This window comes from Sturnira hondurensis, unplaced genomic scaffold (assembly GCF_014824575.4).
Source record: "Sturnira hondurensis isolate 20B ecotype Veracruz unplaced genomic scaffold, ASM1482457v3 Scaffold0022201, whole genome shotgun sequence".
Taxonomy (NCBI): Eukaryota; Metazoa; Chordata; class Mammalia; order Chiroptera; family Phyllostomidae; genus Sturnira; species Sturnira hondurensis.
The window spans coordinates 4,059,628-4,082,389 of NW_028094832.1; the positions used below are offsets into that span (position 1 = coordinate 4,059,628).

Here is a 22,762-nt window from a genome sequence, read left to right on the forward strand (position 1 = left end):
GGACCCTGGCCAAAAATAAATGTAAATAATCAGTCATTTTTTATCAACTCTAAAGTCAAACAAGCTCTACAATGGAAGCTATTTTATCTCAGTCTATTGTCAGGTCCCATTCTTACAATGTTAATAATAGCAGCAAATAATGAAGGACAAGAAGCACGTGCCGTTCGTGGCAGCGGGCTTGCTGGGCCACCGGGACTCACTCACCGAGCACCGGTCCAGCTGTCTCTGCAGCCCCTCGGCATCTCCTTGGGCAGCCGGCTCGGCCATTAAGTCTTTCACGCCCTCCCTCCACTTCTCCATGACTTTCGAATGAGCCTGAATCGAACACAATAACCAAGGAGGATATGACTCAGCGACCTTCGACCTATGACATCTCAAAATCTATTGCTACTGGGAAAAATGGCAATTTTTCAGATCTTTGATAGTATCATTTTTATTTAATTTCTTTTTTTAATGTTCCTGTTTTGAAAATCATGATTTTTCTTCACAAGTGACTAAAATCCCCACAAGATGACAGTTTCCTGATCATTCTAAAAATTTCCAAAACACTCCGCAGCAAGCCAAGCTATTTTGCCTAAATGTAAACATGTATGATTAAAAATGCAAATGACAGGAAAAATGCTTTTCTTGGTAGAATCAGGTAAAAATCTTCTGTTTTTATATAACTTGAAACAAATTTCTCCCAAAGTTACCTACCCATGGCAGAAATTATTAAAGAGCGTGCTGAAGGGAAGGAAACACACTGGTCTCGGTTCGGATTTGGATGCTGTCATCCCAGAACCCAGGACAGACAGTCCGCTACCCGGCTCCCGTCTCAGACAAAATGCATTAACCCCCGCACTAACCTGGTACTGTGGGTGGTACTGGGAGGTCTAAAACAAGTAAAAAAGGAAATATGCGGCAGTGAGACAGAGACTTCGGATAGGCAATGACACTGGAACTGGCTCTTAATGCAAAGAAACAGGTCCGATTTGATCTCTGACACTAGAGTAAAGGTCGTTTCCCTCTGAGACTTCCCGCCCCATCACCAGTCAGTCGACTTCCTAGCTTCCCTTGTACTTAGCTGAGTTTATTTCCTTGTACCGTCTTCAATTCTTTGCGTCTCATGCAACGCCAGGAATAACGACAGGTTTTTCTATCCTATCCGAAACCACTTCAGGTCTGAAGGCAGCCACCGTGTCTTCCCTCAGCCTTCCACTGGCTAAACACTCCCAGTGCCTGCCACGATGGCTGTAGGATGCGATGTGCACTCGCCACTCTGATCTACACATTCTGACAACCGGGCCAACTGTTTCATGCCCTTACAGCAGGCCACACGGAACCGTGCAGTCTCATCTCTGTAATGCAGGAATGGACGACAACGATGAAACCTAACTGGTACTTCGTGCGCCGAAAAGTACATTCATAAAATGCCATCCGAAATCGTTTTATTTTTCCTATTGCAGGGTTATTGTCTTTCTTTTGTGTTTTACTGGACTGTTTATAGACACATCATTCACAATAGCATGGTTAGCTGAAACTCCCGAATTCCCGTGACTTCCTCCAAATTACATTTCCCCATCTCATATCGCTAAACTGGCTTCTGTCCTAAATTCAGGCGTTGATGGTCAGAAATAACAAACTTTGTCTTGTGAGTGCACAAAATGATTTGAATTTTTAGTCGTCTCTCCACTTTCATATCGGCTAACCTCCCAGCTCTCTCTCACGTGCAAACCTGGAGTGAGGCACCCCTTTTCCATTGAGTTCTTGGGAGGGCGCTGGGGTTTTCTCGGGTGAAAAATGACGACAATGACAGTGCCTACCTGAGCATCCCCAGGAGGACACCAGGTCATTCATTAATCGACAGATTTTTGGCTTAGTTTTCAAAATATGAGCATCGACCTAATGCTAGCACATCCAACTGGCTTTCAATCTTTCTCTTGCGAGGTTGTAAGACATTTTCTCAAATACTTTACTGAAATTGTGGCTTGCCAAAAATGATGGTTTGTAGCATTATTTGAACTAAATGAGCAAATATTTTAGTTCAGTGAGTCCATGAATCTGTGATTCTAAAAATCTAATATCCCTCCTCCAAAAAATAAGTGAAAGAAAGCAGTATTTAAAGGAAATGAGTGCGGGCAAGGCTTATTAGTGACATCCAAGCAATTCCTGGTGACAACACATTCTTTCCTAACACACAGAAGATCTCTGGTTGGTCATTTATCGATAGCCAAGAACGGACACAAATCTTGCTTCAGGTTTTTAGCTTCTAAAAAATAATGTTCCCCCTCGATTAAGACATTCACCGATCTCAATTTTCCTGGTAATTCCTCACAAGCGGCACGGTGTGACCTCAAGATCACAGGTAAAGTTTCATGTGCCTGGGGAAGTAGATGCAGCCGCACCTGAAGGATCTGTGGAGCTTTTCCATCTAACTCAGAATTCAGGCTCTAATGCATTGTCAGTAACGACCATTCCACACTTTCTAGTTTGCAGGGCCATTCTCTGATGAGGAGGCAAAGCAAAAAGTGCCGACAAGGTGAGGCCTTTCTCATCCTATTAGACCTCCTCCCTCATCACCCACAGGTTTGAAAGCCCCTCGTTGGGTACTGCACTTCCCACAAGCTCCCTTCCCCTCACCCGCCCTGTCCTCATCGGCCCAGGCTACACTTGCTCTTTCCTACCACTTTCATTGCTGACACATCTTCCTTCCACTTGCTCCGGCGTTCTAAGATCTCACCACAGAAGACTGCTGAGAAGGACATGGTCAGAGCAAGGTCAGGTACGGTGTGCAAACACACAAATGTGCAAGAAGGGAGAAAGTTCACAAACACCCTTCGACTTCGTGGAGGACGCTGCCTGGTGAAGTTGTTGCCACTTGTGCTAATTCCCATTCTGAACTTTTTAAGCATTTGAGGCAGTGTTACTGCGACCTAACTGGCGATCCATTAAATCTAGTTTTGAATAAGAAAACCAAGAGTCTCCGGGGCCAAGGGTTTTTGACCTTCATATGGAAGCGTTTTGTTCCAAGGAAGTTTCGGTCATAGTCAGCGTTGACTGAAGCCGTGGCCTTGAGGATCCCAGGTGCAGGCATGAGAGGACATTTGATGGCACCAGCTCCCCTCCTTCCTCCGTCCCTCACACACTCGGACCCATATGAGCACGCCCAGGTCACAAACACCTGTGCCTTCTTTCTCACACTTCAGCATCTGAAAAGCTGTTTTCACTATGAAAAATCCTGCACGTAATCCTGACCGGGCTGGCTTGGAGGAGATGCCGTGAGCCCCCCCAGGAAGACAAACACTAAGGTCTGAATTCCAGGCTCAGCACTTTTCCAGCCATGAGGCCAAGAGAAACTAATTTCTCTTCTGAGCCTCAGTAGCTCATCTATAGCATAAGAAAAATGACAAATACCTTGCCCAGTTGTTCTGAAAAACAGAGATAATGTTGGAACAGGGCCTGGTACAGAGCTGATGTGCAATAAATGGTAGCTATTAATACAAAGATCTATGAAACCAAGTGCTTTGTGACCACCATTACCTCCATTAAGGAGTTACCACTTCCGACCAGGTGTTTATTCCCATCAGAGACTCCATAGGAATAAGCAAGGGTGAGTACATGTTTGCATAAGGGTGTTAATGCTGCCAACATTCATGCCTGTTCTATCATAAAACTGTTCAAAAGTGAGTAATTTGAAAATAACTGTTAGAGGAGCTACTACTTAGGATATTTCTAACGAGAACTGACAGAATCCAGCTCAGCTGGAGGAAAACAAGTACAATAAAGGAGGGAAAGTCCAACCCAAACAGTGCCTGGAGGCAGCATCACACACCTGCCCTATTGTGGGCCACACCAGGTGGGAGGGGTCGCTACGATCAACAGTAACTATGGGGTTGGGGGGGCAGGAAGTGGGGGCATGGGGAGCTCTGCTCACGCTCCAGTGTCTCTGCTTTGCTTGGAAGGAAAACACTGTGTCAATCCACTGGTAGTAATGTTTCCTGTGATTCAACAATGGCCCAAGTTGGTTCATCTTCCATTCTATCACATAGCAAAGTAAGTCACTGAGAAAGTGAGAGCAGTCACGTGCACGGTGTTTCTCCATCCAGTTGAAAACCACTGAGCTGATGCCCTGTGAGCCCCTATTTAATATTTCCTCCACCTCCATCCACTTGCAGAAGATGAACATATCCATTGAATCAATGAATATATGAACATATATATTAAATTAGGTAATTTCTAATGTTCTATTTTCTTTGGGGGACCTCAGTCCTTTGAAAAATTATTAGTAAATTTCTAAAATAAATGTCATTATTTCACATGCAAAAAAAAATATGTCAACTGCATTATTTATAATAGCCAAGTACCGAAGCAACCCAAGTGTCCATCAGTACATGAGTGGGTAAAAAAATTGTGGTACGTTTACACAATGTATGCATTCATAAGAAAGAATGAAACCTTACCTTTTGCAACAGCATGGACGGACCTACAGGCTAGTATGCTAAGTGAAATAAATCAGGGAGCAAAAGACAAATAGCCTATGACTTCACTTATATGTGGAATCTAAAGAACAAAGAAACAAACGAAACAGAAACATACTCAGACACAGAGAACAGACGGACAGGTGCCAGAGGGGAGGGGGTTTGGAGGACTGGGTGAAAAAGGAATTAAGAAGTACCAATTGGCTGTCACTGAACAGTCACAAGGACGCAAGTTACAGCATAGGGAACATGGTCAATAATGTTGTAATAACTATGTGTGGGGCCAGGGGGGTGCTTGAAATACTGGGGGGACCACTCTGTAAAGCATATGATTGTCTAACCACTACGCTGTACACCTGACACTACACAGAATAATACTGAATGTGAACTGTAATTGAAAATTTTTTTAAATACTGTAATAAAAAATGCAAGCTGTAAGCACTATCTAGCAGCCATTGCTCACTCCAGTGTATACTCACGAATCCTCAAACATAAAATGATCACTACGATAGTTCTAAAAAGCAAAGTAGCCAATATTGCAGACTAGTAGCACCCGAACTCTATCTACACCGACCGCTACTTCTCAGAAGCGCTGGTCTGTGGCATTGGGGCAGGTGACACCTGCTGCTGAGGTCACTGAAACAGTTCCCTCATCCTGCCACAACCCCTCTCCCAGCCCAGCCCCTGAGCTGAGGGTGGCGGAAATCGGAGGCTTGGCAATGCTGGATTTAAGGCAGCAAGATTCCAGGGCACACAGCTACCTCCCTGAGTCTTTGTTTACAGCTAAATTCTTGGCACGTTACTTGGCTCCTCCCTTGCTCTGTTGGAATGTCCACAGCTTTTGAAGCAGTCCGTTTCTCACCCAGGACACAGGCAACAAGAATTGAGAAACCAGAATTCAAACAGTAACAAGGTAACAGGGGTTCTGTTTTCTTTGGCTTGATTATGTTCACCAACCTCAAGAACACTCTTTAAAAGTGTTACCTAATTCAGAAAGGAAGACCAGCAATGGCATTGCTACTACATTTCCTCATCTGAAACTAGCAGGATTCTCAAATCTCAGGTGGAGAATGTATCAACAGTCCCTTTAGTGAAGTGGAATGTATTCAGAATGAGTGGGAAAAAACCCTAGAAGATAATCGTATCAATTATCCATTACCTAGAAAGAGTTATATCAGCCGCACTGCTATATGGCGTATCACTCTTAGAAAGCAGTTTCATTGTGTATTTCCCCCTCAAGCGACTTCCCCACTAACTCCAAAACCTGGTTCTGCAGGTCCCAGAGCCCCAGCACACACCCTTCCTCATCGGGTCAGAGCACAACACACAGTATGTTCAGCTCGCGTGAGGAAAGGTGTGTGACTGCAGAGGGGTCCTGCCCACGACAGAAATAAGGCATTTAGGTTTTAGAGATCCAACCCCATCAGAGATGGTACAACAGGGTAAGAGTCTGAAGGTACCTCCAAAGTAGTTGTATTCACACCTGTGTCCTGGCTGTAGGCCTGACAAGGTTCCTATCCTTCAAGAGCCCATGCGCTGGGGGAGGAGAGACCAGCAGGTGCAGCCATAATAAAGGCTGGCCTGAGATGGTACTTGTGTGAAGGTGCAGAATGTCAGCGGAGAGGAGGCAGCTGTGGGTGGGGTGGCAAGCAAGACTGAAGACTGCTTGTAGAAGCTCACTCTTAAAGGATGAACATGGCCCTGACCAGTGTGGCCCAGTAGGTTGGGCTTTACCGGCAAAGCAAAAGGTCACTGGTTCAGTTCCCAGTCACGAAACATACCTGGGTTGTGGGTTCGGACCCCAGTCGGGCAGTGTAGAAGAGGCAACTGATCGATGTATCTTTCTCACATCAGCATTTCCCTTTCTTTCCCCCTCCCTTCCCCCTCTCTCCCTTCCCCTCTCTCTAAAAAGAAATAAATAAAATCTTTTAAATAAATACACACATACACATATACATACGTACAGAAATAGTGAGCATGAGCAGAGGGGGATATAAATTTCTAGCAAACTGGTGACATTTCCCAAGAAAGGCAATTGTCCAGTGTGGTCTTGGTGCCCCCAGACTGTCTTCCCACCCAATTCAGCTCACAGGGGCGAATGCAGGCAGGGCTTTGGGGGCAAGAAAGAGGCAGGAGCTCGTAGCTAGCTGGGAAAACACTTCGTATTACCATGGCGAAGACAACAAAATACTTGCCAGAAATGTAACTCTGGCGCCACAGGAAATCAGCAGCCTGATTTCAAGGGTAAGGGGACTGTCAGGGCAGAGGTCATGTGACAGTCTGAGCACAGCTGGGAGGGGCTGGAGGAGGGGTCCCAAGAGGCCAGAGAGGTGGTGGATTTCAGGCAGAGTTTTGCCTGGGCCTTGGGGACAGTTTTGTCACCCTGCAGCGACACCTCAGTGTGGGAGACCTTGCAGGGCAGAAAGGAGATCATAGGAAGTATCTCTCAGCCTCTGAATCCAAAGGCATTATCGCTGGGGACAGGAGTTTGCAACATTTAATACCCATCATTCGTAAGAAAATCTTGTCAGTAAAATCATTGATTTTTTAATTACCTTTTCATGTACTTGTTTAGATGTTTTGGTGCCTAGGAGTAGGAGGACTTCCCATGAGGCCATTTTAAGTGCACCAATGAACGTTTTAATTGTTAATTATAGGAATTGAGGTCATTACTTCAGCATGGAATAGATTTTTCTTTTAAATTTAAGAACACATTTGGCCATAACACTGTGCAAAAGAAGCCAGCCGTGCAGACAAAGGAAATGCAGGCACAGGAAGAAAACGCTAAGTGCCGACAGATAACAGAAAACTAAAACCTGCACACACCAAATAACGGGATTGCCCTACGCCTGTTGGTGGATGGTGGAGCCAGAGAGCGAAAGCTAGGAAAACACCTTCCGAGTAGAAACGTGCTGCGCCAGTGAAAAGTATCACTATTCTGAGTAATGAAAATGCATGCTCCAAGCTCACGTATTTGAATAATGTCTATTTAAATGCCCCTCGTGATGTTCCAATATCATTTATTTCTATCAGGGTGGGAGAAAAATGATTAGAATTGGTGCTATTCATAAACTTCTTTTTTTACTTTGAACATGTAAACCTCCAGCAGGGATCAGTATTAATGTGTGCTGCCACCAGGCAAGGAACCGGGGCTGGGGACCACAGGACGCTCGCTCTCGGTGCCTGTTTTAAGTGCTGCCCTGTCACTCAAGTTCCCCCGTGAGTACCACCCATCTACTGCCCATGTAACTGAAAACGCATTTCAAAAAGAAGCAAGTCATCCTCTGTGTTCCTTAGAAAACTCATCATAAATTGGAATGGAATCAAAAACGTACTGTGCCTCATTGCTTAAAGACAAACAGAACTTAAATGCCTAAAAAACTATAAATCAGGGAATTAAAAGAAGGAAGAGAAGGCTAACCTTAAAATGAATATTGATTGTAATTATCTTCGGAGGGGAGAATTAAAAAGCTTTCCTAAGTGAATTGTAAGTAGTTAAGTAACAACCAATTTATTCAAACCAAATAAAGAAGTAAAAGGGTTCTTCAGAATTTAAAAGTGCATATTTCAATTTTCAAAAATGCTGGGCAATTGCTAGAGAATATAGACACTGTCAACAATCTTGTAGTTAGGACACAAAAAGTAAACTAAAAATAAGTGGATATTACAAATCTGCTACCTACCTCGATAATAGTAAAAAAAGAAATCTATCCGATGAGCATGTTCAGCGTGGGATAATTCTAATGGGAATAAATTTGGCGTGCAATCAAACTGGCCAGTCTTAGTGCCTGAATTTGCTACATTACTAACAACTCACTAAACTCTAAAGCCAGATTACTATAACCACAGGACTCTCTTTTGTGTTTTGAAGAACACTTATTATCTTTAAATTCCACATTAACATATTGGCACATGTGGAGCTAACCCTATTACACACTTTTAAGTGTCGAAAGGAGATTAACCTTTGGGTTAATCTTCGCCTGTAAATTTCCGTAACTACATCTCAGGTTTAAACTTGAAAATAAAGCAATGATATTCTGAAAAAAATGGAAAAGATTTAATGTGGCATTGTTCAACCTTGGCACTACTGACATTTTGGGCCCCCCAAATTTTTGTCATGGGCTGCTCTATGCACTGTAGGATGTTACCTGCCACCCAGTTCCCCAAAGCACTCTCGCTTCCCCGACAGTTGTGACAAACAAAAATCCCTCCAGACAGTAATAAATGTCACCTAAGCATGCAAAATCACCCCTGGCGGAGAGCCATAGATAACCCAATGCTTGGGCGCTAAACCCACATTTTAGAATCACGGATAAGGGTAATTCTGGTTTGTCAGGTTGGAAGGAAGTAGAGCTGAGCACAGACCGAAGGAAGTGGATCCACTCACAATGTTGAGTGAGCAAAACGATTAGGCTACACACAACACAACTCTCTTCGACATTAATGGTTTATGCTAATGAGAACTCAGTATAGAACTGCCGCTTACACTTAGAGAAAACCACCTCCTTCCACCAGCAGCACACACTCACACACTCACACACACCCGCTCCGGCCACCTCTACTCCTCCTGGTCACTGACAGGGCCAAAGAGCGTCCCCCCAAGCCCGGCGGCCACCATTGTTGTTCACCCTCCGGACCCTGTCACACTCATCTGGACAGCCCACCCCCTCTACCACGTGTCCTCTGATTTTAATTTTTAAAACATCATTTGCAATCATTTTTTTCTTTATTTTCAATCTTCTCACTTTTTTTAGCAATATCTTAAACACAAATTCTCTTGGGACCTAAATCCAAATATCCTGAGTACACATAATCTTTTATACATGTTCTCTTGACATCACGAGGCAGAAATTTCCTACCCAAACTTAGTACTGGTCTCATTTCGGTCACTGAAAAATATTTGTGGAGCGCCCTCTCTGTGCATCTTCAGATACGTAAGTGCATTCATTAAAAACCTACCGAAAAGACCAAGGCAGGGAGGCTGTGGGGGGACAGGCAGCCTGCAGGGAGTGTGATGGGCCATTCTTCACCCAGACCGATCCTACGGCAAAGCCGGGTGACCTGGAAACGCCACTTCTCTGACTTCCTCACAGGTAAAGGGTTAATGTTCTGGCTGTCTTACCTGACACTGACTTGACCGCCTTCTCCTTATGTCCTTACATTTACCCTTTTCTCCGCAACTTTACTGGTGCTTCTTCACCTATAGACATTTTCAGATGAAGGCCCTGTTTCTGAGTCTTCGTGAACCTCAAAGTACCTGCATTTCCAAACTGACACTGTCTGTTGAGGGTCTAGTTCAGATTTTTCAACTTCAATTGTCTAAATTCTTTTAAAAACAAAACAGCTTCAATGACTCAGCTCTCTGCTACTATCTGGGCCACGTGTACCACTCTGAGTTTCCACTGCAATCTAGTCACCGGTCTGTAGACCATGGCGGTCTGCATCCCCAAAACTTTATTTTGATCATTTTTAAGCAATTTTCTTTTACCTTTGTGCTCTCTAGCACATTCGAAGTGTATCTTTGGTAAGCAAGTTATAAATCCCAACTTAAGTACATAATAAATGTAGAACTAGAAAAAAATACAAAATACTCAAATAATAGATATTTGAATCTTACATGATAACTACTAGACTATTTTACCCTGTAATAAACTTAAACTCCTAAGAGCCTCTGAATTTACCTCAAACGTTCTTAGTTTGGGGATAATTTCTTCAAGCAAATGCAGATCTTTGGAAACCTTGGCCTTTACTCTGTTCCACTTCCCTTGAACATCGTTAAATTCTTGATTGTACATTTTTTCTACATCTGCAGAAACACTTTTCTCTAAAGCCTTTGTTTCTTCTGCAAGTTTATGTAATGTAGGTTTTTGGCTCTCAAGGATTTCATCAAGGGCCTGGAAATAAATTTTGAGAGATGAACAGTATGCACAACAATTTGCCTGTACAGAGGTAATAACATGCGCTGTGAAAAAGTAAACTTTTACAATGCATTTGACCAAAAACTGTGAAAATTCATTTAAAAAAACCAGCACAGTCAAAAACATTAAAGCCTCCCCTGCATACGCGCACACGGGCTGCACGTATAATACACATTCTCGACACCAAAGACCCTGGAACAGCACGCCCAGTGCGGGCCACATGTGCAGGGCTCACTGGTGGATCTGTTGTATCTGGTGAGATGGTTCAGAGCCATGTATCTTAAGTGACCAGGGAAGTATTTTTATTCAACACTGGAAAAGGATAATACAATCAATCAATATTGTTCATTTAATTAAAGATATTTTAGTAGATTATAAGCAGGCTGAGAATTTTAAGCTCATTACAATAGGAGAAAAATATGGGTTTCATTCCATCGAAACATTTACTATAACTATCTTTTCTTCTTGCTAGAGTGCTATATTATAGTAACTATTCTTCAAATTGTAAGAAATTTTTTACCAGTTATGACCAAAAGTGAGTAATATTTTTTAAATGGTTGAAAAAATATTTCAAAATATGAGCTATATCACAAATGACTCTAGATTTCCAAGAGCTAAAATATATGTCACCTTTTTTTCTTTCAGCGCCTTCTCCACCTTTGCAAGGTCATTCAAGACTTCCAGAGACATCTGGGCCTGATTATCTGAATCATTTAGCATATCTTGTAGTGTTTTCAACGTTTCCAAATATTCATGCCCAGGTTGGCTCTTCATTTCTGTTGATTTAAAAATACTTAGTTTAATAAAACTATATTGGAACCCTAATATTATTATACAGACCATTCATCTTCTGTAGAAGAAGTGAATTCAAATACATGAGAACTTAGGCTCTATGATTAAAACTTAAAAGGACCTCTGTTAGTCACTGAAATCACTCCACTGGCATCTGTGAGTATCAGACAGTGACATCAGTCCTGTGGACATCAGTGTTTGAAATATTAACTAACTCACTGTCATTTATCTTCATTTTGTCACGATGAAATGTCTCTCTGAAGATGGCACTACAATGTTCCTTTTATCTCGTACGATCTCTTTTTCCCTGCTAGCTACACAAAGAATAAGAGAACACAAAGGCCCCTTCAGCCGGTCTTCCCCTAAGCTTGAGCACACACTGGAACTGCCATGCACAGAGCAGTGGACACTTGTCAGAACACCACAGCCAGGCTGCCACCGGTGCTTGAAGAAACGACTGCAAAAGCCAACTGGAAGGAAGTCTACTTAATGTCAAAACCACAGACAAGAAGCACTTGCGTGGAAGGAGAGTAAGCTTATCTGGAGCACAAAGTGACGAAACCGACTAGTGTCATGAGTTAAACTAGCAGCATTAGTCACAAGAGGCAACAGGTAGAACAACCCATCGACAAAGAAATGGATACACAAAATGTGGTGTATACCCAGCATGGAATATCACTCAGCCTTCAAAAAGGAAGAAAATCCTAACACATCTATGCTATAACATAGATGGACTCGGAGAATCTTATACTAAGTGAGATAAGCCAGTCCCGGGAAAGCAAACACTGCATGATCCCATTAATGATTAATCTAGAGTAGTCAAACCCATTGAAACAGAAAGGAGGGGGTCATTGCCAGGGGCCATGGGGAAGGAGAAGTGGAGAGCTCTGGGTTAATGCGTGGAGCTGCACTTTTACACCAGGAAGAGAGCCCCGGAGAGCCGTGGCACAACAACACGAATACACTGAACACCACGGCCCTCTACACGTGGTGGTTCAAGTGGTAACGCTGGTGTCATAAGTTTTACTCTGATTAAAAACAAAAATAAAGAAACATTTCTTCATAAAGAAATGTTTCGTTTCAAGAAACGAAACATTTCAACTACCAATTGATTCTTGTCAAAAGTGAAAGCGTATTTTGTAACAGTAAATTTCAAAAGAGGTACTTACAAATACTTCACATTCTAGGTTAAAGGAATTCAACGAACGAAGAGTATGGAGCCCAGAGGCCCTTCCAGAAGAAAGGCCATGGGACAGATTTGCTCACCGATACCTGTCCCACGATTGCTGTGGGTGGGGGCACAGTTCAATGTACAGCTCTTTCACACACCTTGCCCGTAACATTACCTAACACAACACAACTCCTGACTTGAACAATAGCCTAGGAGAAAAACGATAACAGCTGAGGGACGAGTTCTCAAAACTTTCAATGGGTAACTTTTGAAAACCAGATTTATTCCAAAAGTTAAAACTCTTGAAAATTTTTCAGACTTCTAAACAGGAACAGGATTTCTTTGAAAAGAGAAGGAGGTATTGTTAGAACGTGAACCTTCCTGAGCCAACCAAAGTAACTTATCACTCTTTTTAGCCCTTAGAAATAATACTGCCTGGCCTCCTACCAGGAAAGGGAGACACAGCACCCTTTAAAAACAGCCTTAAAATCATTATATCCTATTAACACACTTTTACAACATGGGAAAGCTGTTTGCACTTTGACAGCCAATCACGGATCCAGGAAACAGTCAGAATGTACTTCAGGATCAGGAACAGTAGCAGGCACAGAGGAAAACAGAGTGAGTCTAGTTTAAAACAGGCAAATGTGCTACAGGTCTCAATACTGGGAGTAATTTTTCGTAAAGGCAACTGGAGAGGCAATAGAGAGGCACATTTACCATTCTCTAGCTGCTGCTGACGATCCTCTAAGTCCTGTTGCACAGACTGGTAGTGGCCCAGAAGGAGATCAAAGCCCTGCTGGACAAACTCTGGAGCAGAACGCCTGGACTTCAGGGCCGAGCAGCTGGCACGCACCATTTCAATTTGGGGGTGGAGGCCAAGGAGATTTGTCAGTTCCCGCTATGAAGAGAAAATGTGGTCATATTACTCAGTGAGGATGAACGTCCTCATATAGAGTTAATCAGAGCAGAATTAACCTAATGTTCACGATACAAAGAGCATCTTTTTAAATACAGGACGGGGCACAGAATTCATTCATGTGCCAGATGGTTGTCTCTTTACCTTCAAACTCAGCAAGGACTTCTGGGGAGATTCTGAAGAAGGAGCATGTTTTACCCACTCCTGCTTTGTCTTTATGATCTCCTCAAGTGCATCAAGTTGCTTAAAGTAAGTGTTTATATCTTCCTGGAGCTGAGTCTTTCTGGCCAGATCTTCCAAACGCTGAGATATATTCTTCCATTCTGATGATACCTTCTCCAGAGTATGTTTTATATCTTCAGTCGGAAGACTTTCTACACAGAAGGCATGAAAAATAAGCAGACACTTCACATATTGTGACAAAATTTTTTGGGAATTTGTTACAAATATTCTAACATATTCAAAACAATGAGGTAATGTAAGATACAAGGATCATTCAAAAGCCCCTTATAAAATAACAAAAAATATAGTTAATTATAATACAAAATAAATAAGTATACACTATGAATTATAATGCAATAATGATGATGATGCTAAAAATAACTGTTCAATTCCTTGACCAAAGTGACAGAGGAGAAGCTTGAAATATTGCTCCCAGCGTGGTGTGACTATCACAAAAGGAACACCAGCAGAGCTTAGAATTTCAGCCACTGCTTTTCTGTAGAAAGTGTGTTCGCATCCTTGGCACCCCAGCACTCTGTGAGCTTCTAGTCTAAGCCAGGGAAATACAATGAACTTTCTGAACTCATCTGGTACCCTGACATCAGACAGTAGACCCTCCGTTTTCAGAAAAAGGACAGCTGGCTAGAAAAACTAGGAGATAGCTCAAGTCTTTGGAGGCCACACCACAGTGTCATAGGAAATGCAAAATGACCAGCAAGAATCCCCAGTGCTGTGAGCAACCTGGGCAGTGCAGGAACCACCGGCCAGCAGCCAGGCCCTCAAGCATCGGCAAGCCTACTGGGCACACAGGCCAGCAAACACCGGAATATCAGTGCAGCAGATTATCAACTTTAGGAACTGATCAGAAAAAAAAAAAACCACTGTTCCATTGATTACTGACATCTTATCATTATTTTTTAACTGGGAATATCCCAATAGTTTTATTTATTTATTTATTTATTTATTTATTTATTTATATCTCCAGGACTTATTTCTCATATACAACTTCGCTTGTCTCACACTTTTGAGAGTTAGAGATTGTTCCCAGAAATAATCAAGTTATATATAACCACAGGCTTTATCACAGTCTGTCCCATAATATAAAATCCCATCCAACTATGTAAAGATACTACAAAATCTGCAAAAGTCTCTGTATCTCCTGCAGATTGAGGGCATGCAGATTGAGAAAATGGGCTTAACATCTTTATTCTCTGAGTGGGAGGGAAATACAAACAATCCTGCTTTGTAAACCTGCACCACTGAAACCCAGGGTAATGAGAGTGCAAAGAAAAAAAGGAAGTTTGACGAAAGTTCACTTATGAACCACAAACGACGCAATTTCAGAAATCTCTACAACACACTGTAGTCACGGAAATTCAGAAATGCGAACATGACATAATTTGAACATATCACCCGTGTCACTTGCTGAAGTTCACCGTCCGTTATGCAGGCAATAAAACATTAATTAGATGTAGGCAACACGTTCACACCACAGTCCAAATTCAATTACCCCTGTTAAAGAGGGTCATAAACATAACAAATTAACATTTTCCTGGCAAAGTAATAGGAACAGAAACCTAGGGTGGGCTCCTGCCAGGTCATTTCTATTCTAAGCAGGCTAAAGAATAACATCAGCCACTTCATTTTCCTGTCAGCAATTTATGTGAAACAAGAAAACCAAGCTGATAAACACAGCTATTTAGGATGAACAAGTATGGTGCCCAGGCACGAGATAGGCACGAGAACACAGGCACGAAGTAGGCACGTTAGGAACCAGGGAAGCTGAAGCAACCTTCCCAATCCCTTTTCGTATTCACTGACAGCATGTCCTGCTCCATCTACTGTGTGCCTCCAAACCAGTTCTCAAAACTTAAATTTCCCTCCTCCAAGCTTCAGATAACATAGTTTGGACCAATGTCAAATAATAACAAAAGCACCATTTGCATTGTATAACAGGAAAACTGTATGTCATTTTTTTAAATAATTGTTTTGCTCCCAGAGACCTGAGTTATAACTTTTCTATCTCTACGAAACGTCCAGCTCCTAGACGACTAATCAAAGGCAAATCAATAGCCCATCATTTCACTCGTTACCTAAAAGTGTTGAAACAGAACATATTTCTGCCACTTACTCTCATCTGACTTCATCCTTTTCAGTGATGGACTGCTGAAATCAAGGGAAATGCTTACAAAACATGGGACCACTGGGCTTATATACTTCGCCAGGACTAGTGGCGGGGGAGGTCACTTCTCTTAAAGCCAAATGCTCAGCTGCTCTATTATTTTTCTTGACAGTCTCTAGGCACAAGATAAGTAAAACCAAGCAATCAGGTACGGCAGCAGTCCAATGAAACAGGTTGTTTCATTTTTACAACATTGTGATGGTGTGTGAGGCATCACAAAACAGTTCAAATGCATTAGCCAGAACCGTCCTCTTGAACTTCGTCGTGGCGGGCTTTGTGATGGAGTAGTTGGAGGAAACCAGTGACACAATTATTTGAACATCTGTTTTATTGAAGCATTTAACATACTTTTCTGACTGAATCGGTCATTTATCTGTCTCCTTACCTACACAGACTGTGGCCAAATTACACCCTAAACACCCTCTATGTTAATTATCGGTGTTCTAGGACTTACTTCAAATTTCTAGGGAGGAGAGAGAAGAATGAAAAGAATAACTCAATTGTGCTTTCATTTCTGTTCAGCATTTCTGGTTGTGTAGCAGCAGAATTACCAGCACTAACCACAGGCAGAGAAGTAACATGCAATACTGTAAGATTAGTCTAATGGATAACATGGACAACAGTGGGGAGATTGTATTTTAATATTTGCATTCCCTCCCTAACAAAAAGCAAACATCCTTCAAAAAATGAGAAAATTAAAGCTAGAACTTAAAATTCAGGTCAATGCCCACATTTCTCAGCTAAAAACCACATCCTAAAAAAATTTAATAATAGATATTTTTTAAATAAATATAACTTGGGTTCTGTAACAAATGTATTTCCAGCCCTACCAAAGCTTTAAAAAAGGCAATGCAAGGCCCTGGCTGGCGTAGCTCAGTGGCTTGAGCGCGAGCCTGCGAAACACACGATCGCGGTTCGATTCCCAGTCAGGGCACATGCCTGGGTTGCAGGCCAGTTCCCGACAGGGGACTCACAAGAGGCAACCATACATGGATACTTCTCTCCTTCTCTCCTTCCCTTCCTCTCTAAAAATCTTTTTTAAAAAGGCAATGCAAAATATAAAAGGTTTTTTATGAAATTAAACACTCACACACTGGGTCACAAAAGTCACTCCTTTACATATCATATATTCCTTTATATGTCGTGTCATATATTCCCCGAGACTGCACTTGGTATTTTGCAAGTAGCTCTTTCACATGAACTCCATTTCCAGTGTATGTATTTTATAGGACGTGCCTATTTGAAGTAATATTTTATCCAATAAAAGCTGTAGCACAGGAAGCAAAGATGAAGACACAAAACCCAAAAAGGACAGGCGACCCCAAAGTCTCCCGTTTCCCAATCCCCTGCCATTCTTGCCATCACATACTGCCTCTCACCAGCTTCTCTCCCGGGCCACCNCAAAAGTCACTCCTTTACTTTACATATGATATATTCCTTTATATGTCGTGTCATATATTCCCCGAGACTGCACTTGGTATTTTGCAAGTAGCTCTTTCACATGAACTCGATTTCCAGTGTATGTATTTTATAGGACGTGCCTATTTGAAGTAATATTTTATCCAATAAAAGCTGTAGCACAGGAAGCAAAGATGAAGACACAAAACCCAAAAAGGACAGGCGACCCCAAAGTCTCCCGTTTCCCAATCCCCTGCCATTCTTGCCATCACATACTGCCTCTCACCAGCTTCTCTCCCGGGCCACCTCCTCCACCAGTCTTGACGCTCTAAATCTACCATACTAAGGGCGGGCATGAGGGAAAGTCACCAGGCAGACTCGTGAAATTACCCGACGAACACACCAGACCAAGTCTAGTTCCTACACTATAAAGTTGGTGCAGAAGTGAAGAATTTACAATAGTAACTAACCTAAATTCAGCACACAATTTATTATAATTATTGAAAGAATCAGCATATCAGGATAAAGTACAGTCTTTATCCTGACTATATGAGGGTCCTCATAGTATCCTATTTATTGTGTATCTATTTACAACTTTTATAATAAAACTTTAAAAATAAAAAGACTGAAAATTACATCTTTGAAGATTCTTGTCAAACTAACATTCCTAACTCTGCTTCGGGGTCTGTGGCTTTTGCCAGGGATAGGTATGAGAGAAACAGACCTCCAAAGCACTTACATCACGGACTACGGAGTTACGGCTTAGGAGAAATGTCTTCCAAAGCAAAGAAAGAATCGCACACAAAATTACATCGCAAAAGCCTTCATCTTTATCCTCCCCAGAGTCACTGGGTCTATTTCAAAAAGAACAAAAGAAAAGGTTTTGTAATTTTGGTAAAAATTTCAAATACAAATAACATCACGCCCTAACTGGTGTGGCTCAGCGGACTGAGCACTGAACTGTGAACCAAAAAGTCACCAGTTCGATTTCCAGTCAGGGCACATTCTTGGGTTGCAGGCCAGATCCCCAGAGGAGGCTCTTGAAAGACAACCACACACTGATGTTTCTTTCCCACTTTTTCTTTCTCCCTTTCCCCTCTAAAAATAAATAAATAAAATCTTTAAAAAAATACAAATAACATCAAATTTAACTATAAAAAATACATGTAGTAAATTAATATAGTATACTAAAAAGAATCAAAGAATTAAATAACCATAATGAATTTACCCTAAAGGAATGTCATCTCTCCAAAGAAAATTCCCAATATATATATATAACCCCAAAGGAAGGGATTTTATAATCTTCCACACCAGTGGGAGTTGTTTTGCTGAGGTATCAGTGTGAGTGCCTTGATCCTATCTAACAGCAGAACAACTCTGCTTTTATCAGTTTGATATAATCAGCCTCGGCACAAGATTTCCTTTGAAAAAACACGGCTGACCAAAATGTTTCTGAAAACCATTTTCTAGCAAAGAGTAAGAATATCAAAACATGTATCTTTGATTTGTCAAACTGTAAATATTATTCAATGCCATCATCTAAAAACACATATAAGAAAAAAAAATCAAGCATCTCACCTTTTCCCATTTGCTCCAGAAGGATTTGTCCAGTTTGGGTTAATTCAGCCACTCTGGGGCTTCTTTCTGTCTTCTCCTTTTCCAATCCCTGGAAATAAAGTCTCACTGTAAGATACTGCAAACTTTCTTTTCAATGTAATGCTGATGCTATTTTAAGTTTTAATGTTTAATGGCCCTCCGACATTCTCTTTAGATGTTACAAAGTTTACCTAAGAGAAAACTATCACACAACACCATGCAATTCCAGATGCCCTCCAGAACACCAGAGATAATTAAACTTTAAAAGGTAAATTCAAACAAACATAAAGCTTTGGTTTCTTTTTAAGAAAAAAAATTGTACAGTATAATTATGAGTTCCTATCAAGAGGAAATAAGTACAATTAGTGTTTTAGACCCGAGATATCTGTCTATTCACATATATAGGCCACACCATAAAATTAAGAATTTGAGTCCAATGAACTGAATGTGCTATGACTGAGATCACTGAACAAAATTCAATCAACATAAAAGAGAGATAAAAATAATTTGAGCCCCAGTATTCTTTGTTGGTGTTATATTAAGTCTAGAGTTTATTGCAAACTTCAATCACTAGCATAAATTCTTATAAATAATTATAATACACTTTAGGATCTAAACTAAAGTGTTTTATCTTTCCTGTTTTAAAAATGGCTTAGTTCTAATATTCATGTCTCTATGGTTGGATATTCTCCATGCCCCTTCATCTTAGGGACAGGGGAAGACAAATGCCATGACTTCTAAGAAAAGGCTGAACAATACCACGGGGACATAGACACATACACGCACACACCCAGTCAGTGTTTGAAATTTCTCCCATCCTCAATTCCCAACTGATACTTAACTATTAACTAACTACTCAAATTGTGTCCATCCAAACACAATCAAAACTTGTAGGGAACCCATGTTATTTCGACCAGACAACCCAGAGAAGACGCAGTGCTTCTAACTGGCACTGCCTGTCAGTACTTTCAAGTAAGTTTAGCGATCCTATTTTCACCTATACCAACTTTAATGTGGCTAAGTAACACGGCCATTTTTGTAGTCAAAGATCGATAAATAACAAGTCTAAGAAATACCATTTCTTTTTTGTTAAGCTGAGTACCAACGCAAAAAGTCAGCATCAAACTGGAGAAAAGCTATTACCTGCTTTGCACAAACTGATTTTTTTATACTTTTTATGGTAGTGGTGGATTGGACTTAGGGACTCTCCATGCAGGCACTGCATTGGTTCAAACAAGGTATTCTTTTACTTCTTTGAACAATATCCTGTTTTAAGTAAACAATACTTCATTTACTTAAAACAAGGTATTATTTACTTAAAAACAAATTAAGCTGATTTTCCCCAATTTGCAAGAAAAATAGAGATTAAAGCAATCATTAAATTTTCTGTATTTAACATTTTTATAACCATTCAGCATGTATTACTATCTAAAACAACAAAATAAATTAACTTAGAAGTAATGAAGGAAAATATAGGAATTTCCAATCATGCCTTACATAAACACACAAAACTGTTATTTTTAACCCCTCAACTATTATAGTAACCATTTGTGAAAGTAAATAGTGCCTAGATCCAACGTAATTTAATATTTTGTGGCACTTGTTCCATAAAGATCCCTGTAACTTCCATATTCTCTGCCACTTTAAGGCCTTGGAGGATGGGGTTGTAAAATGACCGTTACTATCATCTCCTGACTTTTCAGAACGGTAGGAAGTATATGAAATGATGGAACCTGGCCCTCGTGTCTTGCTCTCCTGACTCCCTGGGCCCCCACGTTAATGACCTTCCCCATCCCCTTGCCCACCATGGTCGTCACTCCGCCCACCCACAATCCACGTGCTTTACTGAGTGCTGCAAGTATGGCATTCAGTGAAAAGTCATCCTCACTTTCTAAGCACTCACAGCAGGCATATGAACAAATAATGACATCTAGGCAATATGGAAGTCGAGATGAATCACTTAATTTTTCTAAATGAGGCTAAGGGAGGCTTACTGGAAGAGAGGGCAGTTCAGTCACGTAGCACAAAGGCTGAATGAAAGGCCACTCTGGAAAAGGGCATGTGGTGAAGGCAGGACAGTGAGAAAAGAGCAGAGGGCTGAACGAGAGGTGAGGAGGCTGCACTTAGCGGTAGGGATGGCCGCCCTGGCAGGGAGGCGGGGGGCGCGGGGGACTCTGGCCCTTGTGTTTTACCCCCATCGCAATGGGAAGCCGTTACATGAGTTGCAAGTCCAGGAGCTGCGTAATCAGATTTACATTTTAGATTTAGAAACCAACAATCACGGGTGACCTCCAAATGAGAGCAGTCACAATGGAAGGCTAAGGCAGAAACTAGTCTCCACTGCTCATCCAAATACACGGAGTCGGCCAAGGTCTGACCCCAGACCCCTTCTCCAACCTTGACTCTATTACTTTTACGCACACACACCTGCAGGAAACAAAACGAGTGTGTGCTCCAAAGATCACAACACACTCGCCCACCCCTGCCTCTGCTCAGGGGCACCCCTGCCTGGTGTACCATGTGGGTACAAAGTAACAGAGCTAAGCTACCATTCAACTTGAATAGTATTTCTGTTTAAAAATGGTGTCTCTTGTCTGAATAGAATAAAGAAATCTGAAATACAGTAAACCCCCTTATTCTCAAAAGATATGCCACAAGATCCCCAATGGATGCCTGAAGCTATAAACAGCACCAAACCCAACATACACTATGTGTTTTCCTAAACACACGTACCTATGATAAAGAAGGCCCAATAAGGGATTAACAAGAAATTAAGAATAAAACAGAACAAGTATAACAACATATGGTAATAAAAGTTGTGTAAACGCGAGGTCTCTCTGTCTCTCTCTCTCAAAACACCTTACTGCAGTATACTCACCTTCCCTCTTTGGCACATCTGAATTGCCAGCATCACTACTTTTGTGCTTTAGGGCCATTATAGGTAAAATAAGCATTATTTGGGAATATGCACTGCGATAGCTTGGCAGTCAATCTGATAATGAAGACAGCTACTAAGTGACTAATGGGAGGGTAGCCTGCACACTGAGCAAAGGTGGGGCTCCTGTTCCAGGTGGGGTGAAGCGAGACAGTGGGAGATTTCATCATGCTGCTCAGCATGGCATACAATTTAAAACTTATGAACTGTTTATTTCTGGAATTCTCCAGCTGACATTCTTGGTGGGTGGTTGGTTGCCGATAACTGCGGATAAGGGGGTACAAGTGTAGTTTGTTGTATTTGGAAAGCAAACCACCTTCTACACAAAGTCATAAGTTACTGGTTACCAGGTTAAAAACTAATCTAGCTAAAAACAGAACTAACATTTAGGTCACCTTAGGAGATAAGTGTTCCTTCCTACACAACTCATAGGTTAAGGAGGAAGGGAAAACATTCCTCTTCCACACAGGGATCTGATACCAGCCAACTTAAATCAGTGCAAAATTTACTACAAAGTTATTCTAAAAGCTACGTTATTGCTACATTTATTTTAGAGGAAGTTTTTGGTTCCCATCACATCTTTATGCCAAAGTAAATCTATCCTAGTGAAATATTTTATTCACAAGTATACTTTTGTTTTATGTTTTACCTTTAACTTCTTTTTCATTTCTGAAGTCTCTTGCATCTTCTTATACTCTTTTATCTCTGTAGCCTGAATGGCCGTCTTTGATTTCAAAATCCAGTCCAACAGCTCTGCACTCACAGCGTCGAACCTAATTTGAGATTCAGACGTTAACATTTGTCATTCATTTCCTTCTATTGTTTCCCTTGGCTTGAGAAAGAGAGCAACCAAAACACTCGTCCAGCATGTGTTTCTAAACACTCCTCAAAAAAAAAAAAAAATCAGAACAAAAAAGTAACCAAAAAATACAGAAACCACACAAACTAAAATCATACTTTTACAATTGAAAGTATGAAAAGAGAAGTGATACTGTCATGTTAATAAATAAAGAAAATAAATTTTTCAATGTCGAAATTTTTTAAGAAATCACTTATATTTTTATAAATGCATGTAGATACTGAAAAACAGATTTAATTAGATAATAACAGAAAAAAAAAACAAGTACAGACATTGCTAAAGTTAATGGCTTCTTTAATTCAATAGGTTTCTG

The 22,762-nt window shown here is 41.2% G+C and overlaps 1 protein-coding gene across 7 annotated transcripts in view; it reads right to left on the bottom strand.

Annotated features, from left to right (window-relative positions):
- The window catches only part of UTRN (utrophin), a 451,811-nt gene that overhangs the window by 298,954 nt on the left and 130,095 nt on the right, over positions 1–22,762 (bottom strand). For all 7 annotated transcript variants that reach the window (XM_037034777.1, XM_037034776.1, XM_037034775.1 and 4 more), the window contains 7 exons: positions 22,240–22,363; positions 18,638–18,725; positions 13,402–13,631; positions 13,059–13,239; positions 11,006–11,151; positions 10,139–10,351; positions 205–315 (listed from right to left, as the gene is read on the bottom strand). In XM_037034777.1, the coding sequence (XP_036890672.1) occupies positions 205–315; positions 10,139–10,351; positions 11,006–11,151; positions 13,059–13,239; positions 13,402–13,631; positions 18,638–18,725; positions 22,240–22,363 (1,093 nt within the window). The remainder of the gene's footprint in view (positions 1–204; positions 316–10,138; positions 10,352–11,005; positions 11,152–13,058; positions 13,240–13,401; positions 13,632–18,637; positions 18,726–22,239; positions 22,364–22,762) is intronic.